This window comes from Pungitius pungitius, chromosome 9 (assembly GCF_949316345.1).
Source record: "Pungitius pungitius chromosome 9, fPunPun2.1, whole genome shotgun sequence".
In the NCBI taxonomy this organism is placed as follows: Eukaryota; Metazoa; Chordata; class Actinopteri; order Perciformes; family Gasterosteidae; genus Pungitius; species Pungitius pungitius.
Genome location: NC_084908.1, coordinates 12,738,333 through 12,752,660, shown reverse-complemented (window position 1 = coordinate 12,752,660; position 14,328 = coordinate 12,738,333). Strand labels below are relative to the sequence as shown.

Genomic DNA, 14,328 nt, shown 5'->3' with positions numbered 1-14,328 from the left:
CTATCAATTATAGGCAGCCAATAGATTGGGTGATATGAATCATTGGGTGATATGAATCATAAATCATAAATGCCTGACCTCCAATGAAAAGAATAAAATGAAAACAGTCAATTTATCAGAATAACAACTGCAGCTGGTGGGTCAATAATATACTTTTTCCAATTCCAATGGTGCACATTGGAAAGTACAGTATGAGCATGAACTAAATGTCATTTTATCTTTGACCTTGTAATGTTTGGTAGTCAAAGTCTACAAAGCTTCCTCTGATTTATCGTGGGGCAAAAAACAAACAAAGCTATTAGCAACATCCAGGAAGGGCATTGTGGCCGGATGCAGCGTTTCAATTCGGCTGAATCAAGTGACATAATCAACTTGGCTAAGTGGTTATCCACAAGTGGTTTTCTAAATGCAAGATAATATGTTGCGAAATAGAAGACAAAAATACATGGGATTGTAATATAATATAGGATACATTTTCGAAAACATATCCTCAAACTAAAAATTAAATTTGATTGAATAGGAAAATTTGATTATCTAATTAATTATTTTAAGCATAATTATACCCATAATTAATAAAACATCAAACACAAGCTCAATCATTTGTCCAAAAAAATTATTATTGAGGGCCTATTCAAATAAATTGTAAAACTACCAACACTACCAGCATTGATGATGTGTCACTTGTTCCCACTCACCACGTTGAATTTTTGGCTTTTGGAGTCAAAAGGGATAAGTCTCATGATCCTGACTGCACCAACAATGCTAGCTCGTGGATTAGCCGCTTTTATATTTGGGAGAAAGCAGAGAGTGGGTTAACAACACAGAGGGATTAGCCCGTCCTCTGTAGAAGACTGGTGGCCCCATGTAGTGGTTTGATGGCAGACATCCAGCTTATTGACTTACCAGAAGGACCGGTGGGCGAAACCTTGCTGGGCCACAAACATTTTTGTGACATTTGCAAAAGAACGGATCGTCTTGATTGTTGTCTGTAGAGGGCAGTAAATCCAGCTGGTCAGTTAAGATTAACCGTCTGGATATTTGCTGACAAATTAAAAAAAAAAAAAAACTACTCCAAAAGTAGGCCACGTCTCCTCCTTAACCATTACAGCCGAAGATAAAGATGATTGATAGTTCAACACTTGCATGTGTTTATTGGCTGACCGAATGTCCCTCCGAGGCAAACGTGAATGAAAACACATCCAAAACAAAAATATGTCAACACATGCTCATACGAGCGATGCAAATAAAACCCTCAATCGCTGCAGCTGGTTTTACAATGAATTCTTGTGTACATGTTTCAGCATCTTTGGATGTGCGTGTGTGTGTGTGTGCGCCAATGAGAGTCAATCCAGTCTGTTTGTTTGTTCTGATTTATGATGGTTCATTATCAGCGAGCTGCAGGGTTGTTTCCAGATGCCTGCACAATCCAGTCATCCTTAAGATTTACTGTCAACAAGTACATCACCAGGCTACTATTTGCTGCTCTTTTTACTGTCTCCTGTGTGTAATACATGTAGGTTACAGTCCACTGACTCAGTGAAACAAAGACAGCACACGTGATGTGGATGAGAGACTATGATTCATTTAAGATGTGCCCCAAAACACATGAAGCCAAAAGACAGTGTGCGATTGAGGCGATTTTGGCAGTATGTTGTCATAAAACAAAGACTTTTCATTGAGGACAGGAATGTAAACAGATTTATGTGACATTTAACCTTCTGTGAAACAATGAAAGATATCACAGCTCACTATGCTGTGATCTAAAAAAAAAAAAAAAAACTACAAAATTAAAGGAAAACAAGAATTCTCTTCAGTACATCCTTGCCTTTATGGCAATATGATTGCTTTATGCAATAGCTATAACCTTGAATAGACAGGAAAAACCTAATTTTCTTTTTGGGGTCAAGGAGAAGTTCACTTTCCACATCCATTTCCAAACACAAGCTTTTTCTTTTTTCTTGCGATTTTTTTTTTCAACCCCACACCAGGTCTGTGTTTGTCTCCTTCTCACAGCTGGGCTCAGCACAGGAGTGACCTTGGGGACGATGACACCACACCAAGAACGGCCAGCGCGGCCATGACTCAATGGCGGTGGATTTCTCATTGTGGCCAACTACAGCCTCTAAGCCACACATGGTGTTGACTATGGGTGGAGGATTGCAGCAAGGAGAGAACAGAGTGCCGAGATACGTAGAAAAGGCAGCGAGAGTGGAACGACGTTGAGTCGGTGATGTGCGGGGCGAGAGAAGGTGTGGTCTGGATAGAGGATGTTTGGGGGACTGTGAGGCTGCCAAACCGGAACACGGAGGAAGCACAGAGCAGAGATCTGCTAGTGACCTTAGCACGCAAACCACAGCACTCCCATTGTCCACTGAACTACAGACAGATAAAGAGCTATATACATACACGACCAACCGATAGGGAATAAAAGGTATTCCGTCAATCTGAAATAGAATATGTCTCAAAATCCTGTGTATTGGGAACCTGGCGTTCTTCGATCTCCCCGTCAAATATTGGCCCACCAACGTAAGGAGAGACCAAAATATGCGTTTGAAGCACTGTTAGCCGTCGAGACGGAATACAGATCCAAACAAAGGGTCAAAGGTCGCCCCGTTACGGAATGTATACTAAAGACGATGAGGGTCAGGGCAGCGTAGGCAGGTAAAACACTCCTGTGCCAAGTTTAACAGACGGCCACGGCCTGCGGCTCCTTCAGTGGCCGAGGTGTGCACGGGGCTCCGGGTGCGCCTCGCGGGTCGGGACGCCGTGACTGATGTGTTGTTTTTCTGACTGTAACATTCAGAGGAAGGTGGTCGGGGGTCAGCCGCCTCCGCCCGCCTCTGTGGCTTGGCACATCCTCTGCAGCCACTGAGCCCTAAAAATAGAGTCACGGAACAAATGGCTCTCACGCCACGCATACCTGAAGTTGACCGATAATGCCGCAATGAAAATCAATACAAATCCTTCATAATAACAAAGAATTTATGCTAAAGGAAAGAATTATTGGAAAGAGTTACACCAAACAAGGAAATCTTTGAGTAAGAAAATGTAAATAGAGTTAGGGCTGGGTGATATATTGGATTTATTTTAGTGTCCGAGTATGTAGTCGTATTAATTGAGGGATTTGAGACTTACAAGATTGAATCTTGTTAGGTTTTGAATATGGCAATGTCGTAAAAGTATCTTTTTGGTGGTTTTACAAGCTGCAGAGCAAGCTGAGGCTGGTTTATATTTTACCACATTTAACTTGAAACACTCTATAAATGACCAAAACCAATTCTCGATCCTCAGGAACTATAAACGTCCCAACAGAAGCGATTTTAGAAGAGTTAATATTTTCTGTTTTCCTTTGTTTTATTTGTTAGCAAACAGACGAGTGACGACCCTTAGCTTCGGCTTTAGCAATCTTTTCTATTTATGTAATTACCAGATTAACTACTATGGAAAGTAATTGATATATGCAGCCCTAAATATAATATAGAGCCAAATAAATAGATATACATCAGTCTGCAAAGCACATTAAAGCCACCTGCTGCCACGCAACAATGCACGTCAAAGAGCATTGCAAGACACCTGCTACACTCAGCAAATAATAGAAACCTACCAACAAAAACACTCAGGGGCAAAGATTAGCAATTCCAACACAAAAAAACACACCTGCTGTGGCACAACATCCGCCAGATATCAGCCCCACATTCGATGCAAGAATACCAGCCACCTGCTGAAGGCTAACAATAGCCATTCAGCTCCGTTAGCGAGGCGCCAAGAACCTTTTTCACTTGAACCCAGTGCTTTATCCACAGTAGGGCGCGGATGACAATGTACATCCAAAGTGAAAGTCCACCCATCCTCAACATACAGAGCCACATACCACCGCTGCACATTTATCATTGTTACATGAAAGACAGAACAGCGTGGCCACGTGCTCGGTACAATCGCTCCAAAGAACACTGAGTTCCAGGAGGTGTCCGTGGGACAGGAAGACCACGGACACCGGTTAGCCCTTGCATAAGCCAGCAGACCATGGAGGGAATGCAAATACACAATAACACACATTTAACACTGCCTCTACAAACACAGATAACACGTATCAGAATGCAGACACTCCTCTGCACATTCACTGGAAAAGGGAGGGGGAGGTGCAGACTGAGGATCTTTACCATACCATACTGAACAAAAGTTGACTTTATTTAGCAGTCTAAAATAATCCAAATCCCTACAATAAATCATATTATTCTAAAGCTTAAAATGTTAAGCCTTTGTCAACAATGTCAGAGTTATTGACTAATAAGGCCTGGTTTGCAGGGGTCAATTTGTGTGCCGTGAGCAGCATCTGGTTATTCAGTCAACCCATGTAAAACCTATAAAAGTAGCAACAGTGTAATGGTTAACACTAGGAGAAAGGATGACATTATGCCGACCATAACATTTGGGAAATAAATATTACAGTTAAATAATGCTTACATCATACCCTCCCTATTGGAACAGAGCTGTATTTTTTTACAACAACAACGATAGAAATTATTCTGTTCTTTTAAAATATATTACATTACAAACGTCTTCTTGTAAAACCCAAGTATTAATAACCGTAAAATTAAAACCTCAACCGTGGCTCTTCCTCACATCTGCCTAGTGTTTACGTCATTTAAAAGGATTTGTATTGTCTGGATTAAAAGATTAAGTGGCCGTCCCAACACTTAAGTTTAAAAGGGCCCAACAGTCCCTGCAACTATTAACCACTAAGAATCCCCTTCATGAAGTCATCATCTCTTTGGCCGCCATCAATCACCCTGCAGGGCTTCCACTGTAAAAAGCCTCCTATTAGGCGCAGTGAAAGCCATGTTTACTCGAGCTTAGTGAGTTACCTTGGGTTACTGCAGGAATGGAGGTGGTTTAAATGGTTGGCTGCAGACATCATACCTCACACATCAGTGAGCATGTTGCTCTGTATCCCCTAAAGTAGCCGTTACGCAGGAGGCAAATATTGAGTTCCTTTAAAAACAGCATAAGCTGTGATGTGGAAAAACACAAAGAAATGCCAATAAAGAACCATCGAGAAATCGAGAATGCGAGACGTTCTTTGTCTGCATCTTGTGATAGAATTCCTCAAAGCAGTTAAAGTCTAATTTTGTTAATATTTCCATTCAAACAATTCTTTTTTGTGTCCAGGTCACAGGCTACCGGCCTCGTTCACTTCGCCCTGACAGCATTTGCAAGGCAAGGCCGACAAAGTGAGCAAGCGAGAGGTTCGAGGACACACGTCTCACTTGAAGCGTGTCCCCCTCCCTCCCCCCTGCCCTGGCTTTTCACCCCCAGACCCCCCTTCTGACCCCTTTGTTGGGGAAAAGGGGTCTAGATCTTTGGAACCAGCTAATTATAGAGTTTTAACGTCTGCTTGGCTAAGCCCTAAGTGCTGGGGGACATTCCTACAACTGGGGAATTGACTGGAGTGTGTGTGTGTGTCTGTCTGTGTGTGCGCGCGTGTGCGTGTAGGCACTGTGTTGGCCATTTGAATTTAAAATTGTGTACCACAATTGCCCAAGAGAAAAATGTTGTTTTATTGGAGGCATGCAAGTTTAACAGCAGAAATAAATATGCAAATGAGAGACAGCAGAAACTAAAACAGTGCAGCAAAACACAGCTGATGTTTTGTAGTTTTAAAAGCATACAAATATAACATTCATATCTTCAACAAGCCAAAAAAGAAACTTAGCCATCAGTTATATGAAATAGAAACACAGAGAGTGAGGAAAAGAGGCAAAGAAGAAAATAATGGTGATGCACATGGTTGTAATGTGAGAGTATGTTTGTGTGTGTGTGTGGGGGGGTGGGGGGGTCGTAATTGGTCTCCAAGCAATCTGATCTGTTGATCGGGGCTGAGATGTGTGATATCAAGCTCCTGACTTACCCCGGTCTTGGGTTTTGCTCCGAGGGCTGGTGGGGGTCCGGAGCTTGAGGCAGCACGTGGATGTGGAGGGTTTTGGGATCCCAAATCAGACTCCTGCACGGGAAAAAGACACCGTTGTGCAAACATATATCCATTATTTCAGTATTTCTAGCTGTGCGGTTCTATGACCATAACGTTTATCAGTAGATGAATAAGTTGATAGACATTTCTACAACTCAGAATGGCCCACAGAGAGACATGAAATACCAAAGGAATGAGTCAATGGCTGCAATACATTCATATGAAGAGAAGAGCTGGCTGAATCCAGCAGGATGACATGCGGGTGTGTACCAGGGGTTGTCGCCGATGAAGAGTCGGGGTGCTGTCCATGGAGGAGGTGGCACTGAGGGCATTTTCAATCTCCTGGTCCAACTGGTCCAGCTTCATCAGCAGCAAGACCATCGAGTCCAAGCGAGCATGCTCAGGCTGAATAAACAGAGAAATAAAGAGAAACATGTAATATCACCGTGGCAACGCAATGAGACAATGAACCGTGCACTGCTCCCCACAGATCAACAGTGTGTGACTGGGAGAAGGAGAGGCATATTTATATTAAGGTAGAAAACCATACATATGCAATACATGTGCCAAACTCCTCCAAGGAGGTAGAATGTAACAGAGGAGTGCTACTGGAAATGACAAAACTCAATGCTAATGCACTGCGATGTGGGAAGCAGTTGTCTTTCTGATTACTTTTGGGCTTATTTGATTGTGTGAATAGAGAAATACCTCAATATCAGCTTTCTAGATTTCTCACCTGATCTAGACAATGAAATAAATGATTAACAATATATAACAGTGTGATTCTACCCTGAAAATCATAGATAGATCATCATAAATCATAGAATGCCAACAATATATTTTCTTAACTTTTCCAAACAATAACCCGATGCTTTCACCCTTTGCTCTTCAGTATCCGTCTATGTGCTGCTCATGATATGGCCCATGATATATATATATATATATATATATATATATATATATATATATATAGCATCATCTCTTGTCCTTTTGGAATCATGTGACCTTTTCCCCAAAGTGCTGTAATCTGCCGTGTTTATCTATCCGTTGATAACAAGTCTCACAGTGACCTCAGGTGGCGTCTCATCAGTAAGACACGCTAGGCAGCATGTTATCCTTGTCGGCTGTGCCTTAATTTGCTTTTGTTTGATGTGATATAAACTCTGGTCTGAAGATCAAACTTGTAAATTCCCTTTTCCGGACTTCTTAGCAGAGTATATGTTTTCATTTCCTTCTGCCTGTCTTATTTGCAGGGCTCCGGGTGTGGCTCTCTGTCTTCGCCCCCCCCCCCCCCCCCGCTAAAGAATCAACAGATCCTGTTAAACACTTTATGAGGGTGAGCTCACGGGGACACGCAGCCCGTGTGATGTATGTTGCAAAGGTGTGGAGGCATGTCAGCGTGTGGATGTGCGCCTGGGTTTCACTGGCCGCGTCTGACCTTGCGTGCGATCAATTGGAAAGAAAGCTTATAGTTACGTTATCAAAGTCCAAACTGGGATCTTGCTGTAGTTCAGTTTGCAAAGGGTGTGTTTCGGATGATAACATTCATTTGGGCTGTGACTAATGCTTGTGTGTGCGCGAGGTTGGCGCCTTTATGGATCCTAGATTGAAACTGCATCACGATAAACAAGCTCCAGCTCCACCCCAAATAAAGGTCTCATGACCTTAACATTTATTTTCCCTGTTAGCTGCCAATCATCTCGCCAAAAGTCATTCCTATCGGATTTACCGAGAGGGCCAATAGACATGGAGGGCCATGCGTGTCATGGAAATGTGTCTGAGACCGATGCATTCATTGGCATTCCTCGCTACGGTCTGTGTCCTCTGCAAAGTATCACAATGAAACATTGTGTCGCGCTTAAACAATGACATCTTTACGAGACCTCTGTGAATGAACAAAAGCATCTGGCTCGAGATGGCAACAACAACCTCAAAACAGCAGAGCGAAAAAAAAACAAGTGCAATGTCGGGCGCCTCCGGGAGACAACGTTGTTTTCGGGGGCATTCTGGTGGCTTGGGTGTGCTCGGGAGGTTTCTTTTCTCTCTTTCCAATCTTTTGAGGTTTCTGTTACATTCCACTCCACTTCCTGTTTTTTGGAGATGGGAGACAGTTCCCACACTGTTTGAACTCTTAAACCCTTCCTTCCCTTTTCCTTTCTATTTTTCAAACCCCCTCTTCCACCCTGTGGCCCTCATCCCATTTTTCAAACCTGTCCAGCTGAGGGTCAATTTCTCTGCTGCTGAGCTAAACGCAGTGTGAACACGACTATGCATGCACTGTTCAATGTGTGCGTCTCATTCATGGACATAAGAGTTGATTGATGAGGGCTGAGATGATGATGTTGCCAAGAGGTCTGCAGTCAGATAAACCCTGGGGTCAAGATAAAGCCCTGTTGCTAAAACAAATAAACACAGTGACAAAGCCCAATATCAGGATAATCTGAAGCCATTACACAAACCAGATGGCTTCGATTTACTAACTGTGTCTGCAGCAACATGGTTCACTGGGGACATAATCATTTGTTAGTCCAATATCTTGTCACACATAATTCCAGGTTAATGTTGCCATTGTCCCCAAACAGATAATGACATCAGTTCTGTAATTTCCTTCATAATATCCGAGAGCTTCTTCTATTTTTTCTATTTATGCTAAACACAATCTGTTATCTCCCTTGGAGATGATAATGCTAATTTGTGCAGCCTTATTTTGTCCCTGTCCTCATGGCCTAAAGCGCATCGTCTCAGCAAACTGGCTGCATACAGTATGTAAATGATGCCCCGTGGTGCTGCCAGAGAGGAGGCCCGCCATCACCATATCGTGGATGAGTTGTATCGGTGCCCTACAATTTATTGGCTGAACCCCTGTAGTTGATTTACAGGGGACAGCTTTTTCTTTTTTTAAATCAGATATTGAATCCAAACAGTCTAAGAGTTAAACCGGAGCCAATGGTAATAAATGCGCCACTAGTTTCCATGTCCTTGCACTGGACTGTCATCTCTGGTTTTTGGCAGCTGATGGGAATGACTTCACTTTTGGTCATAACAGAGAGGGCCTCCAAAGTTGTTGTTTTTTTACACACATGGACCGTATTTGTGTTTAAATAATCACTCAGGAGCATAGCTCATTCTAAGCTTTCAATTTAAGATCAGACATCTATGTTGTGGACTTTGTAAAAGCAACAATACACAGAGAAATTACTTTGAAAGTAAATTGCGGCAACTTCAGTCAAGGGAACAGTAAGTGTTTTATAAACCGCTAAATACATTTATTGTAAAGCTTAAAAATATAAAATGTTCTACCAGTACACTAAAAGCTGTACAAACCCCTGAATACAACCCGTGCTTGGGATTTTCCTATAAACTCTGTTGTTGTTCACAAGTATCGTCTTCAGCTCGAACCAATCACAGGAATCCGACTCTCCACAATAAGGTGCCTGTCTAAACAACATGCCTTCTTAATGCGCCCTGCCTTGATCATAATGGATTTCCTGTTGTCATTTCCTAAAAACAAACACCGCAACTATTCACAATTAATAAATACTGTTTCCATTCCCAGATTATTGCTTTTTTCCAATAAGTCAAAATTCATGAAATGCTTATTTTAACTTGCTGGCACTTAACTGCACCTACAAGCACGCTCGCTACCAGTCTGTTCGACTGGAGAGTAGTACAACATGCAGTATTTGACTGAAGAGTAGTACAACATGCAGTATTTTACTGGAGAGTAGTACAACATGCAGTATTCGACTCGAGAGTAGTACAACATGCAGTATTCAACTGGAGAGTAGTACAACATGCAGTATTCAACTGGAGAGTAGTACAACATGCAGTATTCAACTGGAGAGTAGTACAACATGCAGTATTTTACTGGAGAGTAGTACAACATGCAGTATTCGACTCGAGAGTAGTACAACATGCAGTATTCAACTGGAGAGTAGTACAACATGCAGTATTCCAATGCACTTTAAGTCTTTCACACCACAGATTACTGGAGCTTACAGCCTGATCCGTGTTCATGGTATTCATGCCCTTATAGGACCTTCTTCTGCAATGAGCCGTTGAGAAAGCGTGAAACATTTCACAGACCCCCTCCTCCCCCCCCCCCCCCCCCCCCCCACACACACAGATTTGTAAGCACGTAAGAGTGAAGTCATTATTTTCCGAGACGATTGCCAGAGTGCGAGACAAAAATAATTTGTAGTCCATAAATGCGTGTCAAAAAAAATGTTAAATGTTGAGGTGCCACAAACGCGAACACGACGTGGAAAAAAACAAACATATTACGTAGACGTAATTGTGACCCACTGCATCTCTTCCACATCAACATCCAATATATAGCCTTACCTTTCTCACACGCACGTGAACCACGGCGTCCTCATTTGGATCTCCGGGGTCCTTCGCCCGCTCCAAACCTGGAGCGGCAGGTTGTCCATCGGTGCAAACGACACCGCGTGCGGCCTCGTCGGCCTCCTCCATCCCAGAGGCCGTGGCTGCCGGCCTCTGCTGTTGCCTCCGACCATCTGCCGCCTCAGCGGCAGGTGACTCACCGAGGGGGCAGCCAGGGGCTTGGTTGCCATGGAGCCCCTCCGGTGAGAGGTCACGGTTGACCTCCGCACAGCTTGGTGGCGAGCCTGCGTGTTTAACAGCCATATGGGACGGCTGCACGTGTGGATTTGGTTTTAAAACGGAGGCGGTGTTGTTCTGAGGGTCCGGTGCAGGGGTGTCTTCTGGCCCCTCTGGGGGAGCATCCACTCTTGAACAGCTAGTTTCGGCTTCATGGACACTGCAGGCCAACTCTTTGCTTTCCATTGGTTGACCAACCGAGGTGGTAGTTTCTTCACCCCGAGTAACGTTTGTCAGGATGCAGCTTCCTTCTGAACATCCACTATCCGGTTCTTCAGAGCGACACGGACCATTGAGACTCGTACCGGATGGTGCGATTGGCTCATGCGTCACCTCTGCTGCTGCTGCTGCTGCTGCTTCCTCGCTTCTGTGTGCTTGTGTACTTTCCTCTTCCTGAGGCGCGCTCCTCGCCATCATTTCAACGTTACGCAGTGCCAGCGGCGTCTGGCGGGACGTTTCACAGCCACGAGCTTGATGGTCGGGATACTCAGCCCGGCAGCGATGATCCTGCTCTGCTCCCCGCGTGTCTTTTGAGTGAAGTCCTGTATTTCCACTTACAGTTTCTGGGTCATTTAATCCATCCAGCTTGACAGCGGCCTGCGCACTCCGCCTTTCTGTCGCTCCTTTGTCACCCGACTCCTCCACTGCTAAAGCCACTACGGTTTCCACAGTTTTCTCCATCATATTAGCTGGACTGTGCAGCACACCAACAGGTACAGTTACACTTGCATTGGCATGGCCAAAAGTGGAAATCTTCTCTTCCCCTACATCTGGAAGGTCAGTTTGAGGTTCCAGTTCAGCGGCAGAGAACTGGTTTAGTGCGGCCTCAGAGATTTCAGGAGGTCTGCTGTAACCCTCTGTGTGGCTCTCCTTTGTTTCCTGGTGATGTGGAAGTTGGCCAGGCGGTTCACCAGCAGATCTGGACAGCAGAGTCCCATTGTTTGAAGGGATAGAGATGCACTGTTGCCCTTCACGTGAGATGTGTGGACTTTTAAAAACCTCATCGTCGTCGCACACGATGGCACGCTGGCTACTCTCTGTGCCGATTTCCCCATTGACAGTCTTCTTGGTGGGACTGATGCTGCCAGTCACACAATAAATATTTCCCATCCCACTGTCGTCGTCCCCGGCCTTTTGGGGAACAACAATGTCGGTTTTTAACTCACCGTCCGTTACCTTCGACGGTGCCGATGCGCCGTTATCGCACACAACGGAGTCGGCCACTTCCTCCGTCTGAGCCGGGTCGGGTGGGGGCAGTTGGTGGCAGCCCTCCGGCATGGAGGCACACCTCGCCCGTCGCCCTTGTTTAGAAGCGCCGGATCCCACCCGAGGGCCCTCGCTGTCCACCCCATGGCGGCAGACCAGGTCCAGATCGTCATAGCTGTACTGTAGTCCTGACACAAGAGTCACGTGCTCCTGCCAACTTCTTTTCCGTATGGCTACTGGCATCGTGGAGGGACGCGGCTATCCCATAGAGCCGACTTTGATGGCAGGCAAAAGAATAAATAAAATGGAACACAGAAATATTCTGCAGTGAAGATGAGAAATTGGGATTAGTAACAGCACGTGTTGGAAGGACTTTACAGAGCCTGAATGTGCAGATGACAATATGGTAAATAACAGGTCACTCTCTAAGTAAACAGTTTGGGAGTAATGAGTTAAAGTTCAAGTAGGGCGTAACTGTAACGCATTTACAATTCCCTTGAAGGTATAAACCCTGTTGGATCTGTATAAAACAGCATGATTCCCGGTTATGCAAACATGAAATTATCTTCCCAGCTCGCCAACGACATTGAATGTTCTTGATCTGGAGCCATTCATTTTGCCTGAAATGTCGAAAAGCTTCCAGGGAACCAGCCCAACAAAGCAGCCCGAAACATCCTAACTGTGAAGAATAATGCCAATATGCCCTGTTTACTTTCTTTACAATGTGAACTGTAACCGAGCCGGTTCGCCCTATTTGCACTGCAAACCTTCATCATAACTGTGAAATCGTGGTCTCAACTAATTGGTGTTGCGTAACTACCATTCCGTACACAGTAAAATGAGAATGATGTAACTAAAGGGAGTGTAAAAAACAACAAGCAGGATGTACTCAATCCGTGCCTTCCGAAAAAAACGAGTATTTTACAGCAAGTGACTGAAATCAAGAGACTTTCAATACAATTTCCTAATCATTGTTCACATTAAAGAATCTTTTTTTTTTCAACATATCTATGGACAGTAAAAGTATCATCAAAATTGTTGAGGCATTTTATTATCACCTTTTGTTTCCTCAGGAGAAGAACCGGTTGGTACCAACAGCCATGCAAAGATGCTGCCGGTTATTAGTTGAGTAAAGCGAGGGGGGGTGGGGGGGGTGCGCCACACAAAAGGTCCCAGAACAGATGCTCCTTCTATGCGCACCAAGCCATGAGTAAAGATGAAAAAGACAATTCAGATTCCTTTACGCTGCAGCAACAATGTTTAGTTCTTGTGATTTCTCCATTGTTTTACAAAATAATCCAGTGGTATTAGTATATTCAGTGATTAAACACCGGGTCATGATCCGACCAATATGTCACAGATCCAGAGATTGCTTGATGTGCAGAAGTGTCCAGACACGCGGTGCGAGCTGCCTTTTCATTCATTCCCGCAGAAAGCAACGCGTAGCCAAATATGAATCGGCCTCTTCTCAAGTGACTTGACATCTGTTTAATTCAAGCAAGCAATCCTCAGACTTTGTTTCTGCGGGCCATTTTCTCCGCTCCGGTCCGGATCTCTGCTGTAAAACTCAGCCGGCAAGCCGGGGAGCAGTGAGAAGTCCAGAGACAGCTTCCATCTTGATCACATTAGTTCTTTTTTTTTTTTTTGCTGACGCTGAATGCCAAAGAGTCGGGGTGGTGTAAGAGGGGGGCCGGGCTTTCTTTCCCCCCTGCTCCACCCCTGCTCTCCTCCGCTCTTTCCCTCTCCTCATCAGGTTCCCTCCCCACTCGTTTTGACAGAGTCTGAGTCACATCCTTGGAGCCCCCCCAACCCCACCCCCCCCACCCCCGTCTCACGGCACACTGTCCGCATTTATTCTCTCCTCTAATGTGCTCTTACGCCCCAACTGTTTTAGAAACGTCCTATCTCACAATTTGTCTCTCGCCTCTTCTCATTGGCCTTTTTTCTCCCGTTCTGCGATCCCGCTAAATGGGGCAGGGCTCCAAGCAGTTGGTTTGGATTAGTAACAGGACGGGCTGCCTCGTCCGACCTTTGGCTGCGGGCCAGGAGAGGCTGCTCTAATGTTTTCACAGTTATTTTTTGAGGCTTTCTTTGTTAAATTGGTCATCTTGGAACTCTACAAGCGTTGTTAACCACACAGTAAATAGAGGTAGGCTTTGAGAATGCATTTTTTTTTAATGAAATGTGGACACTGTTATAGATGGTATCAACCTGGCGTCTTTGTTTTATAACAAATAAAACATAAGGACACACATGCCGGTAATTCATTTCCTAATATAGTTATTTGCTAGAGGCACTCGGCATGTAAAAAAAAAGAAGATAAAGCCAAGGGTATTTACACTAGATGCCACTGAGAGAATTTAAGACAAATGTTAATCTGCCAGTGTGATCTTACGTCATTGGTAGAGACGGCGGTTGTGAAATGAAATACTGCAGACTCCCATCTGCAGGGCTCGACGCCAGTGGAAAACCCTTTTGATTTACATAAAGTGCGGGCTATGAATATCATTCAACAACAGCATATCCAGCAA

General features: G+C 44.4%; 1 protein-coding gene across 2 annotated transcripts in view; it reads right to left on the bottom strand.

Moving 5' to 3' along the window:
• The window catches only part of dlc1 (DLC1 Rho GTPase activating protein), a 66,967-nt gene extending 53,729 nt beyond the window's left edge, over positions 1–13,238 (bottom strand). For both annotated transcript variants that reach the window (XM_037472802.2, XM_037472803.2), the window contains exons 1-4: positions 12,856–13,238; positions 10,313–12,119; positions 6,239–6,373; positions 5,909–6,001 (exon numbers count right to left, since the gene is read on the bottom strand). In XM_037472802.2, the coding sequence (XP_037328699.2) occupies positions 5,909–6,001; positions 6,239–6,373; positions 10,313–12,040 (1,956 nt within the window). In that variant the 5' untranslated portion in view covers positions 12,041–12,119; positions 12,856–13,238. The remainder of the gene's footprint in view (positions 1–5,908; positions 6,002–6,238; positions 6,374–10,312; positions 12,120–12,855) is intronic.
• Between the last annotated feature and the right edge of the window lie 1,090 nt (positions 13,239–14,328).